Raw genomic sequence first — 20,268 nt, 5'->3', positions numbered from 1 at the left:
GCACATGCTGCACAAGGTAAAAGAGGTTATGCTACCACTTTTATTGGAATTGCTCAACGCATCCATAAGTACCGCGATAGTACCAACAACCTGGAAACACGCTATGGTTAAAGCACTAATAAAAAAGCCCAACCTCAATCCGGAGGTATGGAGCAACTACCGGCCGTCTCGCTATTCCCCCTAACTAGTAAAATCTTAGAAAAACATGTAAATAAGACCCTTACTTACTTCCTTGAATCCCACGAGATTTTACACACCTCCCAGACAGGAGTCTGACCTAACCATGGCACATAAACAGCATTACTAACAGTTATGGAGCAATCACGGAAACTGCTTGATCTGGGAGGCACAGTGGCAATCATCCTGCTTGATCTAAGTGTCGCATCCTACTGGACAGGTTTAAGGAGGTGGGAGTTGCAGGTAAAGCTCCATCCTGGCTTGAGTCTTTTTTAACAGATAGAACATTCCAGGTATTTGTAGGTAGGCATACCTCAAGAAAGATCCCACTAACCTGTGGGGTCCCACAAGGGTCATCGTTGAGCCCCACCCTTTTCAACGTGTACCTGAGACCCCTGGCTGAGATAGTCCTCCCATGTGGGGCCCAGATAGTGACCTATGCGGACGACACTCAGCTAGTGGTAGCCCTCAACCACCCCAAAAAGAGCGCAGTCGACCTTGAAGCATGCCTAGAAAAGGTGGCCACCTGGATGGAACAATCTCACTTAAGCTTAACGGGGATAAGACAGAGCTAATGATTCTTGGCAATGTCACGAGGAGCCCTTCAGACTTGAACTGGCCGAACCGCCTTAGTCCACCACCAAAACCCAAGGAAAGGATCAAAAGCTTAGGAATCTGGCTAGACAGGTCACTAAAACTTGACCACCAAGTGGTCCAAGTAGCAGCAATATGCTTTGAAATCCTAAGGCAATTAAGGAAAATACTGCTTCTGCTCCCGGAAACAGCACGTAGAACGATGTTACAATCATTGATACTACATCGACTGGACTACTATAATTCACTATACCTGGGCACCCCGAATGCCACCACAAGGAAACTCCACATGGTGCAGAACTGTGCAGCCAGGCTGCTACACAACACCCCCAGAAAACATTTGGCAAAACCAGCACTGAAGGCGTTGCATTGGTTACCCATCGCAGAACGCATAATGTTCAAGTCACTCTGCATTGCGCACAAGGCTCTCTGGGGCACAGGTCCAACATTAACCATTTGCTAATGGCCTTTCATCCGCCCTCTCACAACCTGAGATCGGCCAGCCTATTCCAAGCGAAGGTCCCTAAAACCGTGAGGGTACGTTCGGGCGGTTGTATGTTCTCATACAATGCATCCATTCTATGGAATTCGCTCCCAATCCATCTTAGATCAACGACCCACCATTTCACATTCAGGGAGCAATTAAAAACGTGGCTCTTCCAGAAATTGCAGTAAAACCGGAATCTTCTTTAGGTTGCAATTAGCGCTTGGATGCCTAAGGGTAGCAATGCGCTCTATCAAGAATGAATTAATAATAATAATAATAATTCTTCAAGGACCAGACCCCAGCAATGCCCCCTCCTCAATAGCTGACCAACGCTTCTCCCTGGAGGGCAACCTTGTGCTTATAAAAACTACTGGTTCGTCCTGGCCACCTGCAGTAAGTTGTGATAGAACTGCACCTACATCTATCTCAGAAGCATCTGTCTGGACAATGAAGGTTTTTGAGGACTCAGGACTTTGGAGAATGGTAGCAGTGCTCATGGCCTGCTTCAGGTAATCAACTACCTTCTGACAACTAACTGTCCACTGAACTTTCTTAGGCAATCTTTTGGAGACAAGATCATTAAGGGGAGTCACTAAGCGTCCATAGCCCTTAACAAACCTCCTGTAGTACCCAGTCAGGAAGGCGAAAGACATAGTCCACAAGGCCATGTTTAGAAGGCTTGAGAGGTTGCTCCCCTCCCTCCTTAACCAAACACGATGGACCCCTAACTGGATGTACAAACAGAAGTTAAAATGGGCTGTAACCCACACCTTCTGAGGAAACTGTCTGTAAGCAAAGAGAAGACAGGGTAATCAAACATCCCAATTTCGCCTGAGCTTTTCTGGGAGTCCCATGATCATACCCTTGAGGGTTGTGTCGAACCTTTCAACAAGCCCATTGCATTGTGGTTAGTAGGGTGTGGTACACTTGAAGTTTACACTAAACTCTTTCCACATTGCAGTTATGTAGCTAGATCTGACCTTTGTATCACTGTCTGACAAGACTTCCTTAGGAGACGCCACTCTAGAAAAGACTCCCAGAGCTATTCCTATGTGGAATAGCTTCTGGATACATAGTGGCATGGTCCACCACGAGGATGTAACTGTGTCCAGATGCTGTTGGAGGGTTTAATAGACCAACAATGTCTATCCCTACCCTCTTAAAGGGGACCCCAACAACTGGAAGTAGAATTAAGGGGGGCTTTTTAGTGCCACCTTACTTACCACTGGCTTGGCAAATGACACAGGAGCGACAAAACTCCTTGGTATCTTCAGATATATGGGGCCAGTGAACATCTTGCTCTGCCCACGATGTCCTAAAAGAGAAATGTCCTTTGCAAGGGACAGAAGAAAACCTCTGAATTTCGGAGGTATAACCAACCCCCTGGAGGCACCAAGCTTGGGGTCTCTACTCTCAGACAACAGAAGTTCATCTTCCCAATAGATCCTATGGGACCAACTGACATTCCCTGCCTTCTCAGCAGCTGCTTGCTGTCTGAGCTGTTCAAGAGAGGGGCAGGATTTCAGCTCCAGACTCAAGTCTGCCCTCGAAGGGACCTCTGCCCCCAAGAACTCTGCCTTGTCAGGCTCAAGTTCCTCTGGGACAGTTCCTTTACAGGGGCTAAGGTCATCTCCCTCAGGAGACTTATCCTCACTGGGAGTCGGATAATTCCTTACCCTGCACAAAAAAAGAACAACGACAACGGACCAAGGTTAAGCATTTAAGTTCCTAAATATACATATATTAACAATTTGATGCAGCTACTTCCAACATCTGTCGTTGTTAGATGCTAAATAATCCAAGAAATTTCGCACAAAGGAAGGTGCACTCAATAAAATAAGACCAAATGAGCAAGTATATTCCAAAATTCTTCTTGTATTCATAAGATCATTTAAGAAACAGCAAAGAGCCAACGCGTTTCGTTCCTTTTGCCACAGGAACTTCTTCAGGGCTAAGAATCAATCAAGGTTGCGGGATAATAAAACCCAAAAAGTACGCGGCTCAGAAAACTCTCAATAGAGTGGAACATGTGTATATTGCCGATTATATACATGGAAAGAGACCCCGATATCTGAATCTTTGAATAGCGATATGGATAAATCCTTCAGTGATGCAAAAGCGAAGCAGATTGCATACATTTTGAGTCAAAAAGTAGGATACAGAAAGTAAAGAGTCTTAATTATTAGAGGTATGAATAAAACCTCAAGAATATAGATGTCGAGAATTTGAGTCTGGTCCCTTGAAAAACCGGCAACAAGCTTTGGGGTATAATGATCAGTGTGATCCGGACGTGACAGGCGGCATGGTAACCGGTCAGTTCTTCCTTTGTTAAAAAAATCAGTGGCCTTTAATTGATCATGTCCCTGTAATTCTTACAAATATTTTGTAAACCTTGGTTATGAGTTACGAGAAAGGTTGAGTTTTGAGTAAAAATAGTTACACAGACAGCCAATCAAACAGGTGCCAGTTACATCTGCTGTGGGTAAAGGCGGTATCACACTGATTGATCCAGAAACATAGACAATCTGAAGATGCCAAAGACCAAAACCATTTTTGTGTAATTGAGAATAGTATGCAGAAGAATAGATTCAATAGAGTACAGAATAAAACAAAAGAAAGAAGAACCCAGAGGAGTACAATGCACCTACAGTAGAAAATTAGGAAAACTAACTACATCTCTGAATTATGGCAAACCTTAATTGACAGCAGCTAACACTCATTCAAATCCAATATTTGTCCAGGAAAAAAAGATTTTTGTAGATGTGAAAACCAGTAAAGATTCCTACAAGAAAGTTAAGGTGTATTACTTAAAAATCCTACTTAGCCAACACATATATTGCGGAGGTATGGGGCTGCATCATTGTGTAGGTTATACAAAAATAGAAAACGCTTACGAGCTTTGGCAATCTCTGGTACCCCCTTTGGAGTGGAATTCAGACATTACTTTTTTGCTGATATAATTATGCCCAGTTCAGTATTGGGTATAGTTGTTCAGAAACACCCATGTTGAACTATAGCTTAGTTCATAACATACATGTGAATTCTTTCTATCTACTGTATGTTAGAAACTGTGTTTGTGAGCCCTGGTCAAGCAGCAACCACAATCCTAGTCAGGGTAAGAGGCAGGCAAACCCTCAATTAACCTGTCAGGCTAAATTTAGAGGCAATGTGCAAAGTATTTGTACGACACTTCAAACAGTAAAAGAGTGAAAACAACACACAAAAAGATCCCACACCAGGTCCAGAAAAATGGAGTTGATTTCAATAAATATGACCAAAATGACAAACATCCAATCAGGGAAACCGAAGATATTGAAGTTTAAAGTTTTAGGGTAAAATAGCACCAAAAAGAACAACGTGCCAAAAAGGGATATCTGGTTGCGCTGGACCGGGAGAAAGTCACAAGTTCAGGCCGACCGCAATGGAGCAAACAAAGTAACTTAAATCCTGGCTGCGGAGCATTGCATGGATACAATGCAAAGACACTTCGTGCTGTTGAAGTGATGCCTCAGTTCCTAGATGCAATGAGGCTGTGGTAAGAGGTCCTGTTGCATCGTCATTGGCTTGCGAAGCGAAGTCAGGGCATCAAGGATGTGGCATACAGCTGGTGATTCATCTTTTCCTCGGAGCATGTGAGACTGCGGTGCAGAGGTTTGCATCGTCATCAAGCTGCTGCCACCAAGAGATGCAAGGACCTGGCTCGGAGAGGCGCCGAACCGTCGGCGATGTGTCGGTGCGCAAGACTGCGAGGACGATGTAAACATTCGGCCCCAGGCCTAATACACGCAGCAGTGGTGATGCGTAGGTTCTGCTTAGATGCGGCGCTCAACCAAGGAGATGCATCGGTTCGGCTCAAGGATCCGCCGCTCAGCCAAGGAGATGCGTCGGTTTGGCTCGAGGATGCGCTGCTCAGCAGAGAAGGTTCATTGGTTCTGCTGGTAAACACCTTAGGCCCACTTCTGAGCATTCAAGACTGGGGTGGCTCTACTTGGCAGGGTAGACTCATAGATGGCAGAGACCTGGTGCAGCTGCAGGGGTGTTGAAAGCCTGTTATGTCCAGGCTTCAAATTGGGGCCCAGCCAACTAGCCATTGAGTCACTCTGGGTTCTTGTTCAAGAGCCGGAAGTCCAGTCCTTCTCATTCAGGCAAGAGGGCAATAGGCTGCAGGTCAGCATAGCAAAGCAGGATCCCAGCAGAGTAGCAGTTCAGCAGAGTGGCAACTCTTTTAGCAGCATAGCAGGCCTTCTTCCTGGCAGAGTAGCCACAGGTTCAGAAGAGTACTGAAGTGGTGGTATCTGTGGTCCTTCTTTGAGACACAGTTGTGCCTTTGACGTGGGTGAGAATCTTCTAGACACATGCCTTTGAAGTGCACGGATGCCCTGCCAGCCGTGGCTCCAGACTAAATACAGGGGGTATACAGCCCTTTGCGTGGCGACAGGGCACAGCCTATTCAGGTGTATGTGAAGCTGGGTCCGGCTCCTCCATCCCATCCAGTTAGGAATAGCCCATTTAATCACACCTAAGCTCCCATTGTGTGTGGCTGTCTAGGTGGAATACACAAAGCACAACTGCCAACTACACCCAGTCATGTGACCAAAGACAGGTTACAGGCACCATGGCTAAGGCACTTACTAAAAGTGTCATTTTCAGAAATGTAATTTAAAGTCTAACTTCCTAAAAGTTAGGATTTTAAATTAGGATTCCAGAGACACCAAATCTGAACCAGTTGTATCTTCCTATTTGGAAATTACGCTAATAAAATGTAATAAGGTAATCTCAGTGTAATCCTGTAAAATATATAGGGCTTGCAGTAGTGAAAAATAAGTTTAGGAGTTTTTCACTACGAGGACATGTAAAATGTTAAAGTACATGACCTGCTTTTGAAAATACACTGCACCGTGCCCTCTGGGCTATCCAGAGCCTACCCTAGGGGGGAAGTTTATGTATTAAAAAGGAAGGTTTGGGCCTGGCAAGAGGTCTAATGTGCTAGGTCGACATAGCAGTGTAAAACTGCACACACAAGCTCTGCAATGGCAGGCCTGAGACATGCTTAAAGGGCTACTTAAGGGTGTGGCACAATCAGTACTGCAGGCTCACTATTAGCATTTACTTTACAGGGCCTGAGCACAGGTAGTGTGCATTATTAGTGACTTGTAAGTCAATTAAATATGCCAATTGTAGATAAGCCAATGTTACCAAGTTTTAGGGAAAGAGCACAAGCCCTTTAGCACTGGAACATCTTTTTCAGTATCATCAGGGTATGGAAGCAGGCCGATGTTGACCTGGGTGTACATGTCTAGCTTGCTGTCGATAATGATCCCATGGACTCTTGCTTGAATGCTGGGGTGGTTCCGAGATCTGTAGGCAGAGTCCCATGGCATAAAAACTTTTCCGAAGAGCACTACTTAAGTCTTGTCCATGTTAAGTTTGAGGCGGTTCGATTTCATCCACGTGGCCACTTCAGTCCTGCACAAGTTTAAGTTGTTCCTGGTGTTGGGTGTTTTGGACAAGAGGGACAGTCTCAGTTGTGTGCCATCAGTGTAGGTGAGTATGTTGAATTTGTATGTACGTATGACATCTGCCAGTGGTTTCAGTAGATGTTGAAGAGAGTCGAGTTAGCAAGGAATCTGCAAATGTGGTTCCAGGCTTTTGAGAAGGATGGTGGCATAGTGACTGTTTGTGTCCTTCCACTAAAAAAGGTGCAGATCCATGGGAGGTCTGGTCGTTTGATTCTAGCCTGTAAACTCATCTGATCTGGATGGGATGGGAGACTGTTAAAGTCTGCAGAGGTTGAGTAGAATGAGGACTTCTGTTTCCCCTCTGTTGAGGATCATCCATAAGCCATCTGTTGCTGCAAAGAGGGTTGTCTCTGTACTGTGGTTTAATCTGTTGCCTGATTGTGGGGTGTCAAGGAGCTGGCACTTGGCAAGGTGGTCCACTAGGTGTTTGTTGATGACTTTTACCAAGACCGTGTCCAGGTACGGTAGAGAGGAGATTAGTCTATAGTTCACGAGTACGGCTGGCCCTGCTGAGGGCTTCTTCCGGAGGGCGTGACAGCTACGTGCTTCCAGGCTTCTGGGAAAGTGGTTGTGTCAATTGAGGTGTTGAAGATGGAGAGGAGGGCTTTGATAGTGAACCAAAAAGAAGCAAAAAGGAAAAGTACAAAACTTACAAAAAGCAATGAAAAATACTGCCATAAATAAGAGAGAAATGCAAAAACCGGGCACAAAAACAAGGCAAAAAAAATTAGGAAATGACTGAGAGCAGTGATGATAAAAGACAAGAGAAAGCAGATTTGGGAAGGGTACAAAATGAGAAAGAAGCAGTGTAGAGAGAGAGTGAGATAGAGAGAGAGAGAGGAGCAAGGGGGGAGCTTCTAGGGGCTGAATCTGGGTCCGAAAGCCTTGGCCTGTCGAAGGACTGATCACATGTAAGTCCTAGTGGGCCAGGGCCACCACCTACTTAATTACATAAGGTAAAGTGTAAACAAGTATGGCAGCGGCTATACGAGAGCGGACGGAGGCTGGCATACCACTAGGAGACGCTGTACATCAGGTGTCACTTTATGCAGACGATTTGTTGGTGTATGTACGGGACGTCGACGACATTCCACCTCAGCTGGCCAACGTCCTGCGCGACTTTACTGCCCTTTCGGGGCTCCGGGTGAACGCCAGCAAGTCTTACCTCTACGCGTTCGGCGAGGGGCGGCAGGACCCTGGTTATGTCTTAAATGGCACCAGAGTGCAGTGGAGGGGTGATACCTTCCGATACTTGGGACTGCGCATTTGCCGTCGGCCGGCAGACCTAATAGATGGTAACCTGGGCAGGCCCTTCACGGTCATTAAATCCCAAGTACGCTTCTGGAACACGCTTCCGCTCACGGTTACGGGTAGAGTGGCGCTGTCCAAAATGGTGGTCCTCCCGCGGCTCCTGTACTATTTCGCTAATCTACCTTTTTACATCCCAGCGGCCTTCTTCGCCAAGCTGTCGCAACTCCTTAGGGACTTCATCTGGGGGAATAGCCGACACAGGATGTCCCTCAAGAAACTATACCTCCCGACGGACCAGGGAGGGTTGGCGGCACCCTGCTTCGAGCATTACTATCTAGCGGCCCAACTGCAGTGGATGGCGCGCTGGTTCGCGGATAGGGGTCGTGAGGACACTGCGTCCATGGACCCACCGTATACACTTGAGCAGTTGTTGGTGCTCTTCCATCCGGCCTCCAGAGGTGCGGGCCCGGCCCCGCTCCTCCTCGCGGTGGCGTACCGATGTTTCCGCAGAAGCCTCTTCCTTACTCGGCACGTGCTCCCGTACGCGCCAGCGCTGCCATTGGAGGGCACCCCCAGTGGAGTGGGACCGCTCACCGCCCATGCGCTTACACGGTGGCGTGAGGCGGATATTCGGACCCTAGGAGATCTGTACCGAGACGGAGAGCTTCTTTCGTGCGATTTGCTGGTGGAGGAAGGGGGATTACCGCCAAGACAGTTCCTGACCTATCACTCCTTAATTCGGACTTTGGGCGCTCGGTGGGGGGACATGGCAGTGGAGCCTGGCCAGCACCCTACCATACAGTACTTATACGATTCGGTGGTTTGCGGCATCGTTGAGGACGCACACGGCGATTTCCCTAGAGCCGCTTAGGCACAAATGGGACGCAGACTTGGGGAGGCAGTTGACGGATAAAGAGTGGGAACGCATACTGAAAGGCCCGGTGCGCATCCCTAGAAACATGCGCCTCAGGCAGATACAACTATTCGTTATCCACAGGGCATATCTTACTCCCGCGGTACTTAACAGTTACTACCATCACGCAAACGCACGGTGTCCGAGATGCGCTGCACCGGGGGCCGACCTCATACATATGCTGTGGGGCTGCTGCAAATTGCACTCCTACTGGCGTGCAGTTCACGACTCCCTGCATATTATAATGGGAAGGGATATACCCTTCGACTGGGTGGTCTACCTACTGCATCACTTCCACAGGACGCGCACAACTAAAGTGACGTCTCGGTTTCTGGATCTAGGGCTCGCGGTTGCAAAGCGCCTCATAACCAGGCGGTGGAAGGCACAAGACCCGCCCCATCCACGGGCATGGGGGCGCTCACTTGCTGCATGGGCCGGGGCGGAGGGAACTGCTATTAGGCAGGAGGAGACACTAGGGTTGAGAAAGACGCCCATAGCCGCGCAGTGGGAGGGGATGCTTCAGGCATTCAGACATGCTGTGGAGGGGGATGGGAGGGATGAGCAAGGAGGGGGGGTGTTGACACCCCGTCGGGCAACAGACGATCCACCAGCGTGACCCTGTAGGGTTCCACACACACAACACGCACCTGCAATGAGCGAGAGGGGGCGACGCACCCGAACGCGTGACTACGTGCTGCAGATTCGTCACTACATGCAATTGGGGGAGAGGGGGACTACACAGGGGGCAGGGACAGCGATGGACACACTGGAGCTGATCTACGTTTGAGGTGGTTGAGGTTATTTAGGTTTGTTTCCTTATTGTTTCTGTACAGTAGTTGCGGATGTGGCTGTGGGACCCATCGGGATATCCTGACGAGCCCACATGGGGGAATGCAGGGCTGCACGCATCAATGTTTGAAATTTATGCCTCCTTTAGGGGTTCAATGTAGCTGGATGGAGTTCTTCACGCTGCGACCTAATTTTTGTATCTTTTAGGTGCACTATGCACTGCTGTTATACACGGGGAGCCCGTATGTTAATGTACCGAATGTCTGTATTGGTGTTTGGAAAAACAACAAAATTAATAACAATAGATGTTAAAAAAAAATAAAGTGTAAACAAGTATATTGTAAACAAAAATGAAGATAATTTAGCCTGTCTGACATGAACCATTATTTTGTTTTAGTTACATGCAAAAGAAATACAAGCCTCTTGATGTATCTTTGGTGAAGTGGTATCTGGTGGATCCTGTTTCCTTACAGTGATATCTGTTCATCTGATTAGTATTAAGGGTTTTTTCTGTTCCTTTGTATGTTACATAGTATTGTTATTTGTGTTTCGCAGTGAGTACCAGATAATTGTTTCTCAAAAAATAAGCATGCGTGAAGACATCTGCCAGAGGGAAGACCTGGCCTCCTTCAACAGCAGCCTGGACCAGGATGTCTACATTACAGCAGCTCTTCCTGGTCACAACCTCACCAGCCCAGTGGAGTTTGTCCTTGGAGACGGGACCTACCAACATGGCTACTACAATGCCCCACTCAAGGAAGGGCACAATTATACAGCCTTTCTTCGGGTCATCAGCATATGGGACCAGGTAACTCATCTTTCTACCCCTCACTCAAGATCTCCATGGAGATGGCTAGAGAGCGTAGGATTATTGTTGGAGGGAGGACCACCGGGGAGTCAGGAGGACCACTCCGGGGCACCTTCCTACCGCAAAGTTATAGCCGAGCGCCGCTGAGAAGCCTCCTAGGAGAGGTCTTTCTCCTATGATCGTACTAGGCCCAGTAACACCACCACACAGGACTCCGTATCAGTTGCTTATCTAGGTACTTTATCAACAGTAGCACATTCGAAATATTTACAGGGGGATCGAGAGATCCAGAAAGAGTCTCAATGTCTTTGTAGGGACAGGGTAGCGGGACAGTCTTAGTACCAGCCTGGTACGGGGAAGCTCTGCGCCAGACCTTGCGTTAGGCCGAAGGTGGCTCCGGGGACCGGAGCGGCAGGTGCTGGTCTCAAAGCAGCTCGGACGTGGAGAGCCGCGACGGTGTCTGCAGGGCTCGGGTGGTAGTTCCGCTTGGGTCGAGCCGCGACACAGTCAGCAGGGCTCCGGTGGTAGGTCCGCTTCGGTCGAGCCGCGACGAGGTCAGCTGGGCTCTGATGGCAAGTTCAACAAGGTCGGGCCGCGACAGCGTCAGCAGGGCTCCAAAGGTTCGTGAAGGTCTTTAAGCACGGTGGAGCCGCGACGTAGTCAGCAGGGCTCAGAGCGTGGTTCTTTCTCCGTAGGGTCAGCCGCGATCCGATCAGCAGGGCTCTTGACTCCGGGATACAACTGCTGTCCTGTTGCAGGGTCGCCCCAGATATAGGTCTGGAGCCCTTTGATGTCCGGACCCTTGCGCCCGGGGGGGCGGAGAGGCCGGGTCGGGAGCGGCCAGACGCTCAGCAGGAGTGGCGCCAGGCCCAGGAGAGCTGTGGGGCGATCGCACCTAGGTGTGGGAGGACGGTTGGGGGTCCCATCGATACTGCCCTCCGCCGGGAGTGGGGAAGTGTTCACGTGGTACCCCCTGGCCAGTTGTTGGTGCCTTGATGTCGGGGCTTGCTGGGGCCGAGGCCGAGTTGAGCGGGGTCACGTAGGCTGGTGCGCTGAGTCACGTACAATCCAAAATGGAGGAGCCCCGAGGTGCAGGGGACCTCGTGCGGCTTGGCGAGGGGGAACAGGAACACGCCACGAGGCCGGCTCCAACATGCGTCCCCCCCAGCTGAAGGCAGGGAGAGTCACCCATCTCCTTGGGGGTTCTCCTCTCCGAGGCGGAAGGATCTGGATAGGCCGTCGGCATTGGCGTGGTCGTTGCCGGGCCGGTGCTCTACGGTGAAGTCTATCCCTTGCAGCGAGATGGACCATCGCAACAATTTGGGGTTCTCGCCCCGCATCTGCATTAGCCACCGCAGGGGCCGGTGGTCAGTCTGGACTCGGAAGTGGGTGCCGAAAAGGTAGGGCCGGAGTTTTTTGAGAGCCCATACCACGGCGAAGGCCTCCCGCTCGATGGTGCTCCACCTCTGTTCTCGGGGCAGCAGTCGGCAGCTGATGAAGGCCACAGGTCTGTCGAGGCCCTCGGTGTCCATCTGGTAGAGGACCGCCCCAACCCCGTACTCCGAGGCATCTGTCTGAACCACGAATTCCTTGCCGTAGTCAGGGGCCTGTAGTACAGGGGCAGCGCACATTGCCGCCTTGAGGTTTTCAAAAGTGGTCTGACAGCGGGGTGTCCAGTGCACCGTCTTGGGCTGCTTTTTGGAAGTGAGCTCCGTGAGGGGGCCCACAATACTGCCATAGTCTTTGATAAATCACCGGTAGTAGCCTGTGAGGCCTAAGAAGGCCCGGACAGCTGTTTGGGTGGCAGGGGGCTCCCACGCCTGGATGGCATCGACCTTCAACTGGAGGGGCGCCACCTGGCCACTCCCCACCTGATGGCCCCGATAGGTCACTGATCCTTGACCGATCTGGCACTTGCTGGCCTTAATCGTGAGCCCGGCCCTTTGGAGAGCGGCCAGGACTTCTCGGAGGTGTCCTAGGTGCGCGGCCCAGTGGTTGCTGAAGACTGCAATGTCGTCTAAGTAGGCCGCGCTGAAGGCTTCTAGTCCGGCCAGGACCTTGTTCACCAGTCTCTGGAAGGTCGCTGGGGCGTTCTTCATACCGAAGGGCATCAACCGAAAGTGGTAGTGCCCATCGGGGGTGGAGAAGGCGGATCGTTGCTGGGCGCCGGGGGTGAGCCTGATCTGCCAGTACCCAGCGGTGAGATCAAAAGTGCTTAGGTAGCGGGCGGCCCCTAAGCGGTCGATCAGCTCGTCTGCCCGTGGCAGGGGGTGGGCATCGGTCTTGGTGACTGCGTTTAGGCCCCTGTAGTCCACACAAAATCTGAGTTCCGGGGGGGTGCCAGGGGCGGCGGCCTTCGGCACCAAGACCACAGGGCTGGCCCACGGGCTGTCGGATGGCTCGATGACTCCGAGGGCGAACATCTTGGAGACCTCCGTTTGTATGCAGGCTCGGACCCGGTCGGGCACTCTGTAGGCGCGGTGTCGCACAGGGGGGCTGTCCCCGGTATCCACGTCGTGGACGCACCAGGGGGTCACCCCGGGCGTGAGAGAGAAGAGGGCAGCGAAGGGTTGCAGCAGCTGCCGGCAGTCATGGCGCTGTTCTGGGGTCAGGGTGGTGGAGAGTTTGACGCCCTCCACGGAGCCGTCTTGGTCCGAGGACCCCAGGGGGTCGGGTAGGGGCTCGGAGTCGCTTTCGCCCCCATCGTCGGTAGCCAGCAGCAGGCTTAGTTCGGTTCGGGCAAAGTGGGGCTTGAGCCGGTTGGCGTGTAGGACCCGGAGGGGGTTCCTTGGGGACTCCATGTCGACCAAGTAGGTGACGGGGCTCTTCTTCTCAACCACTTTGAAGGGCCCGGTCCATTTGTCCTGAAGGGCGCAGGGGTCCACGGGCGACATGACCCAGACTTGCTGGCCCGGCTCGAACTCGATGGTCGAGGCATTTTCGTCATACCAGCGTTTCATGTCTTCTTGGCTGGCTTTGAGGTTGGCTTCTGCCAGGGCCCGGAACTTCCGAGTCTGGTTCCGCAGGGTCAAGAGGTACCTGTAGACATCGGGGGGGGCATCTTGGACGCTCGCCTCCCAGCCCTCTTTGACCAGGCTGAGGGGCCCTCGGACGGGGTGCCCATACAACAGTTCGAAGGGGCTGAAGCCCAGGGATTTCTGTGGAACCTCTCGATAGGCGAACAGGAGGCATGGCAGCAGGACGTCCCATCTCCTCCTCAGGGGCTCTTCCAGGCCCTTGATCATTCCTTTCAAGGTTCTGTTGAACCGCTCGACCAGTCCATTCCCCTGGGGGTGGTAAGGGGTGGTGAACTTGTAGGTGACCCCACATTGTTGCCAGAGGGATCTCATGTATTTCGAGATGAAGTTCGTACCCCTGTCGCTCACCACTTCTCAGGGGAACCCCACCCTGGAGAAGATGCCCATCAGGGCCCGGCCCACCACTGGAGCTGTCACAGTTCGGAGGGGGGTGGCCTCTGGGTATCGGGTGGCGTGGTCGACCAGTACCAGGATGAAGCGGTGGCCCAGGGCGGTTCGGGGGTCGAGGGGCCCCACGATGTCGATCCCTACCCGTTCGAACGGGGTGTGGACGGCTGGAAATGGTTGGAGGGGGGCCTTGACTCGACCCCCAGTTTTCCCGCTGGCCTGGCAGGTCTGGCAGGACCGGCAGTGGTGGTCCACGTCTCTCCGCATTCGGGGCCAATAAAAATGGGTCACCAAGCGGCTGTAGGTCTTGTCTCGCCCGAGGTGTCCGGCGAGGGGTACGTCATGCGCCAGGTTCAGGAGGAACTCTCGGAATCGGAGGGGAACCACCAACACACGGCCGGCTCCTAGTTCGGCGACTTTCTGTTCGCTATATGACAAGTCATTGTCCCAATAGATCCAGTGGGTTCCCGTGGGGTCCCCCGTGGCCTGGGCAGCCGCTTGCTGTCGGGCCCCCTCGAGGGACGGGCAGGCCTTCTGTTCTTGTTGGAACTGTTCGCGGGTGGGGCCCCCGTCCTGGCGCCACTGGGCCAGCTCGGGGATCTCGCTGAGGGAGGCGGCCTCGTCGGGGGAAAGTTCGGATGGCCCGGCCTCCTCGTCAGGCTCCTCCGTGCCGGAGGAGGGTGGCAGTTCTGGACCCGCAGGCTCGACGGGGGCCGCTGCAGCGGCTGGTTGGGCGGTCATGGACCGGGTGGTGGCGCAGGCCCATTCGGGCAGCCCTAGCATCCCCAGATGCTCTCGGCGCTCCACCTGGGCCCAGGGGGAGCTCTCCAGGTCGTTCCCCAGGAGGCAGTCCACTGGAGCGTCGTCGCGGACAGTTACTTTCAGGGTGCCTGACACTCCTCCCCACTCGAAGGGGATCCGTGCCATCCGGCACATGCTTTCGGTGTTGTCCGCGGTCCGGATAGGGCATAGGACATGCGGCAGGATCTGTTCGGGGGTCACCGGGTGACAGCGGTCACACTGGCCCCAGTGTCACGGAGGGCTTCGGCCCGTTGCCCATTGATGGTCACCCACTGCTGGTACTTCTGGGTGTTGCTCGGGATGGGGGCTCGGGGCACCATTTCTCGGGTGCCCAGGCATACGAGTGACATGGCAGCCGGTTCCCACTCGGGGGACCCGACGTCGCGGTTTTCCTCCTCTTCTTCTCCTTCCCCCAGGGCTGCGGCGGCTATTTGTCGGGGAGGGGGCCCAGCGGTCCCGTTTCGTCGGTTCACGGGGCAGGCCGGGTCGCTCGCATAGTGGCCTGTCTGTTGGCAGCCGAAGCAGGTCACTGTTGGTCGGGGTCCAGGCCTGGCGATGGGGGTCCCCCTACGGACCAGGGTCCGGGACGTGTAGTTGGCGGCTTGGCCTCGTGGCGGGCTTCGGGGCGGCCCGGCCCGGCCGGGAATCCTCGACTGCGGTGGGACCCTCCTCCCCCGCCCCGCTGGCGAGGAGGTCCCGTGGGACTCCGTTGGTAGTCCCCCACGGGGTTCCGGGGGACCCGGGTGTTGACCCATCGGTCGGCTTCGGCGGCGAGCTTCCGGGGCTCGGTCAGTTTGCTGTCAAGGAGGTGTTGCCTTAGTTCGACAAAGCAGTTGTTGGCGAGGTGCTCCCAGACAATGAGGTCGAACAGTTCGTTGTACGAAGTGACCTTGCTCCCTCTTATCCACCCTTCAAAGGCTCTGCTGAAGAAGTCCACGTATTCGACCCATGTGGTACCGGGGAGCTTCTTGCAGTCCCGGAAGCGCTGCCGGTACATCTCGGCTGATAGTCCGTAGTGGGTGAGTAGGGCCTCTTTCATGTGGTCGTACGAGGTCATCACCGCATCGGGGAGTTGCAGCAGGGTATCCCGGCCCTCGCTGAGGAACCTCCCCCATAGGCCGGCACCCCAATCCTTCCGGAGTACCCGATGGGAGGTCATGGCTACCTCGTATGCTCGGAACCATTGCTGGATGTCGTCGTTTTTATAGTACTCTTTGACGACATCCTTGGGGATATGAACCTTTGGCTCGGTCAGTGGCAGAGCGTCCCGGGATCCGGGGGTGCTGGCCTCCCCCGTTTTGGATTTCAGTTCGAGTTCCTTGAGGCCCCTCTCGTGCTCGAGGGTTAGCCGTTTCTCTTCTAGTTCTCGATGCCGTTTCTTTTCTTCGATTTCCTCCTGCAGCCGTAGTTGCTCCAAGGCCAACTTTTTCTCCGCCAGCAGGAGTTCACCGTCCAGCCGGAGTCGTGCGAGTTCCATTTCGTGTGTCCGGACCCTCTCCCGTTCTCGCATTTCTTCGTGGGATAGGCCGGCTTCCGGGATGCTTCGTCCCCCATCTGCCGGGGTCATGGTCGGCGGCAGGTTTTCGTCCCGGGCCGAGGTCCCTTCGCCTTGGGGTGGAGTGGCCTCGGATTCTGCCCAGGCTTTCAGGGCTTTCTGCATTTCTTCCTTGGTGCCCAATCCTGTAGTTGGGATCCCTTTGTCCTTGCAGAATTGTTTCAATTCTTTGTGGGTGTATTCTTCCAACCTTTCTTGCTGGAAGGTTGCGGCCACGGTTGTTTCTTGGCTGCTCATGGTTCTCTTTCTTTTTCCGTCTGGTTAAGCAGCGGGTGCGTTACTTGCCTGTACGATTGCGTCTGGCTCGGATCCCGTCGCTGGCCACCAAATGTTGGGGGGAGGACCACCGGGGAGTCAGGAGGACCACTCCGGGGCACCTTCCTACCGCAAAGTTATAGCCGAGCGCCGCTGAGAAGCCTCCTAGGAGAGGTCTTTCTCCTATGATCGTACTAGGCCCAGTAACACCACCACACAGGACTCCGTATCAGTTGCTTATCTAGGTACTTTATCAACAGTAGCACATTCGAAATATTTACAGGGGGATCGAGAGATCCAGAAAGAGTCTCAATGTCTTTGTAGGGACAGGGTAGCGGGACAGTCTTAGTACCAGCCTGGTACGGGGAAGCTCTGCGCCAGACCTTGCGTTAGGCCGAAGGTGGCTCCGGGGACCGGAGCGGCAGGTGCTGGTCTCAAAGCAGCTCGGACGTGGAGAGCCGCGACGGTGTCTGCAGGGCTCGGGTGGTAGTTCCGCTTGGGTCGAGCCGCGACACAGTCAGCAGGGCTCCGGTGGTAGGTCCGCTTCGGTCGAGCCGCGACGAGGTCAGCTGGGCTCTGATGGCAAGTTCAACAAGGTCGGGCCGCGACAGCGTCAGCAGGGCCCCAAAGGTTCGTGAAGGTCTTTACGCACGGTGGAGCCGCGACATAGTCAGCAGGGCTCAGAGCGTGGTTCCAGGATGAGTCTTTCTCCGTAGGGTCAGCCGCGATCCGATCAGCAGGGCTCTTGACTCCGGGATACAACTGCTGTCCTGTTGCAGGGTCGCCCCAGATATAGGTCTGGAGCCCTTTGATGTCCGGACCCTTGCGCTCGGGGGGGCGGAGAGGCCGGGCCGGGAGCGGCCAGACACTCAGCAGGAGTGGCGCCAGGCCCAGGAGAGCTGTGGGGCGATCGCACCTAGGTGTGGGAGGACGGTTGGGGGTCCCATCGATACTGCCCTCCGCCGGGAGTGGGGAAGTGTTCACGTAGTACCCCCTGGCCAGTTGTTGGTGCCTTGATGTCGGGGCTTGCTGGGGCTGGGGCCGAGGCCGGGTTGAGCGGGGTCACGTAGGCTGGTGCGCAGAGTCACGTACAATCCAAAATGGAGGAGCCCCGAGGTGCAGGGGACCTCGTGCGGCTTGGCGAGGAGGAACAGGACCACGCCACGAGGCCGGCTCCAACAAGTATGTAGACATATGATGGTAGACTGATGCTCTATATTGTAAATGGGAAAAGAGACAATTAGCACACTGTCCATAATAATCCTTATTTCTTTTGCGGTGAAGCTAAAGCAGCACACGTGCTGTCTGCAAGACATGCTGTATCGCCTCTTTGGGCTTCAAGTATTCCCACCACTTTCCATTCGTTCTTACTTGTGCCTTTCACAAATGCTGGCTTTTTATTGGTGAATTGCTTGTAAATGTCCCTCCTTTGGGTGCTCGGTTCCCTCCCATCAGATTTCACTCATTGTTCCTTCCGGTTGGCGATCCAATGCTTTCATGCTCCTCCTGGTCGGCCATCACAATGCATAGGGCGGTGGGATATTTTTTAATCTTATCAGCATCCCTAATTTGTTTTTAAAATGTATCTGCATTCCTCATTTTGCTTCATTGCCATTGTTTAAGTGACATTCTATTTTTTTTGGGGGGGAAGGCCCAGTTTTACCGACGCTGAGACTCAAACCCAGTTGCCTAGGTCTGAAGTGGGCAGCTCTGGAGGTTACGCCACAGCCTCTTTCCTGCTGAGCATAGGTGTCTCACTCTCACTCTCCCTTTAAAGTTTCACTTTTGCTTTGCTGCTTCCTTATCTAGAGAATCCACTGCTTAACACGGATTGACAGTAGAACGTTGCTATAGGCTCGCCTGTCCTGCTATGAGCTAGCCAATGGCTATGTAGCAATTGTAAACTTGGCAGAAGTGAGCTGAAACATGCAACTTCCTTATTTTAATTTTTGCTACGAGTAAAGAAATAGAGCTTACGTTTCATAGAGCAGAAATGCGGAAAAATGAAAACCCTGAAGTGGCCGAACAACTTCTTCTGGACTACATTGCGTACTATGAAGAAAGGGGGCTACAAGTAATACTGTCTCTGTGCAACGAAGAAGCCCCGAGAGACAGAACTAAACACGTGTTACTGCCTGTTGTCTGCCTCTGTAAGGATTCCGGTGGGCCTTCGCTGTCTGCAGCTGTCTTCTGCTCATCCTGCAGCCTCCTCTTTCCTACTAGCAGCTTCTATCCTGTCCTGCAGTTCAACAGACACCAAGTAGGTAGGTTGTGTTGCTGCCCCAGGCCCTTGGGCTTGCATTTCTTTATGTTCTCTGTCACCCCTGCAGGGTCCTGATTGCGAAACCCACTGGTGTTGGTGTTCCGGGCTCTCCCGCTATCAGGAAGTCTTGTGCAGAGGAACAATTTAGGGCCACCTATGAGGACCGCAGCTGTCTCTGCTCCCCCAGCCCCTTAAAAAAATACATATTTTATGCATCAGTGTGGCTCAGAGGTGCGATGTTTAATGTCCCTGTCCAAACCGCACAATCCGTGCTGCACGGGCCCTTTCAGAGGCATGCTGTATAGGGTGTCACGCGTGCTGTATAGGGTTTCCTTCCAGTGCGAATATGTGTGTTTTGGTCAATATTGGTGGAGTTTTCAGCCCTGCACAAAGGACTGATAGTCATATATAGGAATGAGAGTGCACGGCTGTCTGAGGAGGAAGAAAATGATGCTGCAAGTAGTGCAGACGGCAGTCGGAGGGCCCAAGAACTTGCAAAGAAATGACCGATTCCATAAACTGTGAATTAGCGACCCGCAGTTGACGCCCATTTTGCGCATGCCATGCCCTCGGGGGCACAGTCTCCAACTTGTTAATGTCCCTAAAATCCGCTTTGTATAGTAGTTTTGCCTTATTGTAAGCTCCGCAGGTTAAGGAAGCTAAGCAGACAACAGGGAAAGGAGAAGCATTTTCCTAGTGGTGAGACTCCACTGAAGTCAATGAGTGCAGAGATACTGGTCAGGAGTTAGACTGCTCTAAGATGTGGAACTCGAACGTGTTAGGGACCCCGCTCCGCAAGCTCCAACAAGCCCCTCTAGGCCCTGGGAGTATGCACACCAAGGGACAATTCTGGGGGCACTCACCAAATGTTCCTGGGTAGTCCCACCCTCTTGGGTTTAGTCACTGGTGAGACTCACACCCAATGAGAGACTTGGGGTATCTGAAGAAGCAAACTATCTTTATCATTTATTTTAATCCTCATACTATCAACATATTTCTTTAATTATAAATATTTGAGACAACATTCACCGCAATGCTAGTCCAGTTTTGGCGTTTCTCTGACACGTTTTCCGAGAATGCTTGGTCCCCTCCGCGTGCTGCGTCTTGCAGGGCACATACCACCTTGTTCCTCAAAGCCATCCTGCTCTTCTTTGGTATGTGTTTAGCTACGCTGGCAAGGGACTGGGAATCTTGCTGCTTTAGGGGTTTCACAGAGTGCCCATGATTTAGTTCTCACTCCCACTGTCCCCCATCGCCTCTTTTCCCCCTTCCCAATCAACCCCAGCCAGATCACCCTCACATCCATTCATGCTTTATTTAATCACTCTACAGAGTGTATCTGTTTGCACCCCCACCTCAAGAATCTGCAAGCACTTCTCCTTTCATTCCTTTTTATTTTTTGCATTTTTATATAGCTCGAATGAAGGTATC

At 52.6% G+C, this 20,268-nt stretch overlaps 1 protein-coding gene across 1 annotated transcript in view; it reads left to right on the top strand.

Annotated features, from left to right (window-relative positions):
* LOC146863793 (sushi domain-containing protein 1-like) overlaps window positions 1-20,268 on the top strand; it is a 192,040-nt gene that overhangs the window by 96,786 nt on the left and 74,986 nt on the right. Inside the window, exon 4 of the mRNA XM_085636828.1 lies at window positions 10,286-10,538. Within this exon, the coding sequence (XP_085492954.1) occupies window positions 10,286-10,538 (253 nt within the window). The remainder of the gene's footprint in view (window positions 1-10,285; window positions 10,539-20,268) is intronic.

The sequence above is a fragment of the Triturus cristatus genome, chromosome 2_1, assembly GCF_964204655.1.
Source record: "Triturus cristatus chromosome 2_1, aTriCri1.1, whole genome shotgun sequence".
In the NCBI taxonomy this organism is placed as follows: Eukaryota; Metazoa; Chordata; class Amphibia; order Caudata; family Salamandridae; genus Triturus; species Triturus cristatus.
This window is presented reverse-complemented; position numbering and strand designations above follow the sequence as displayed.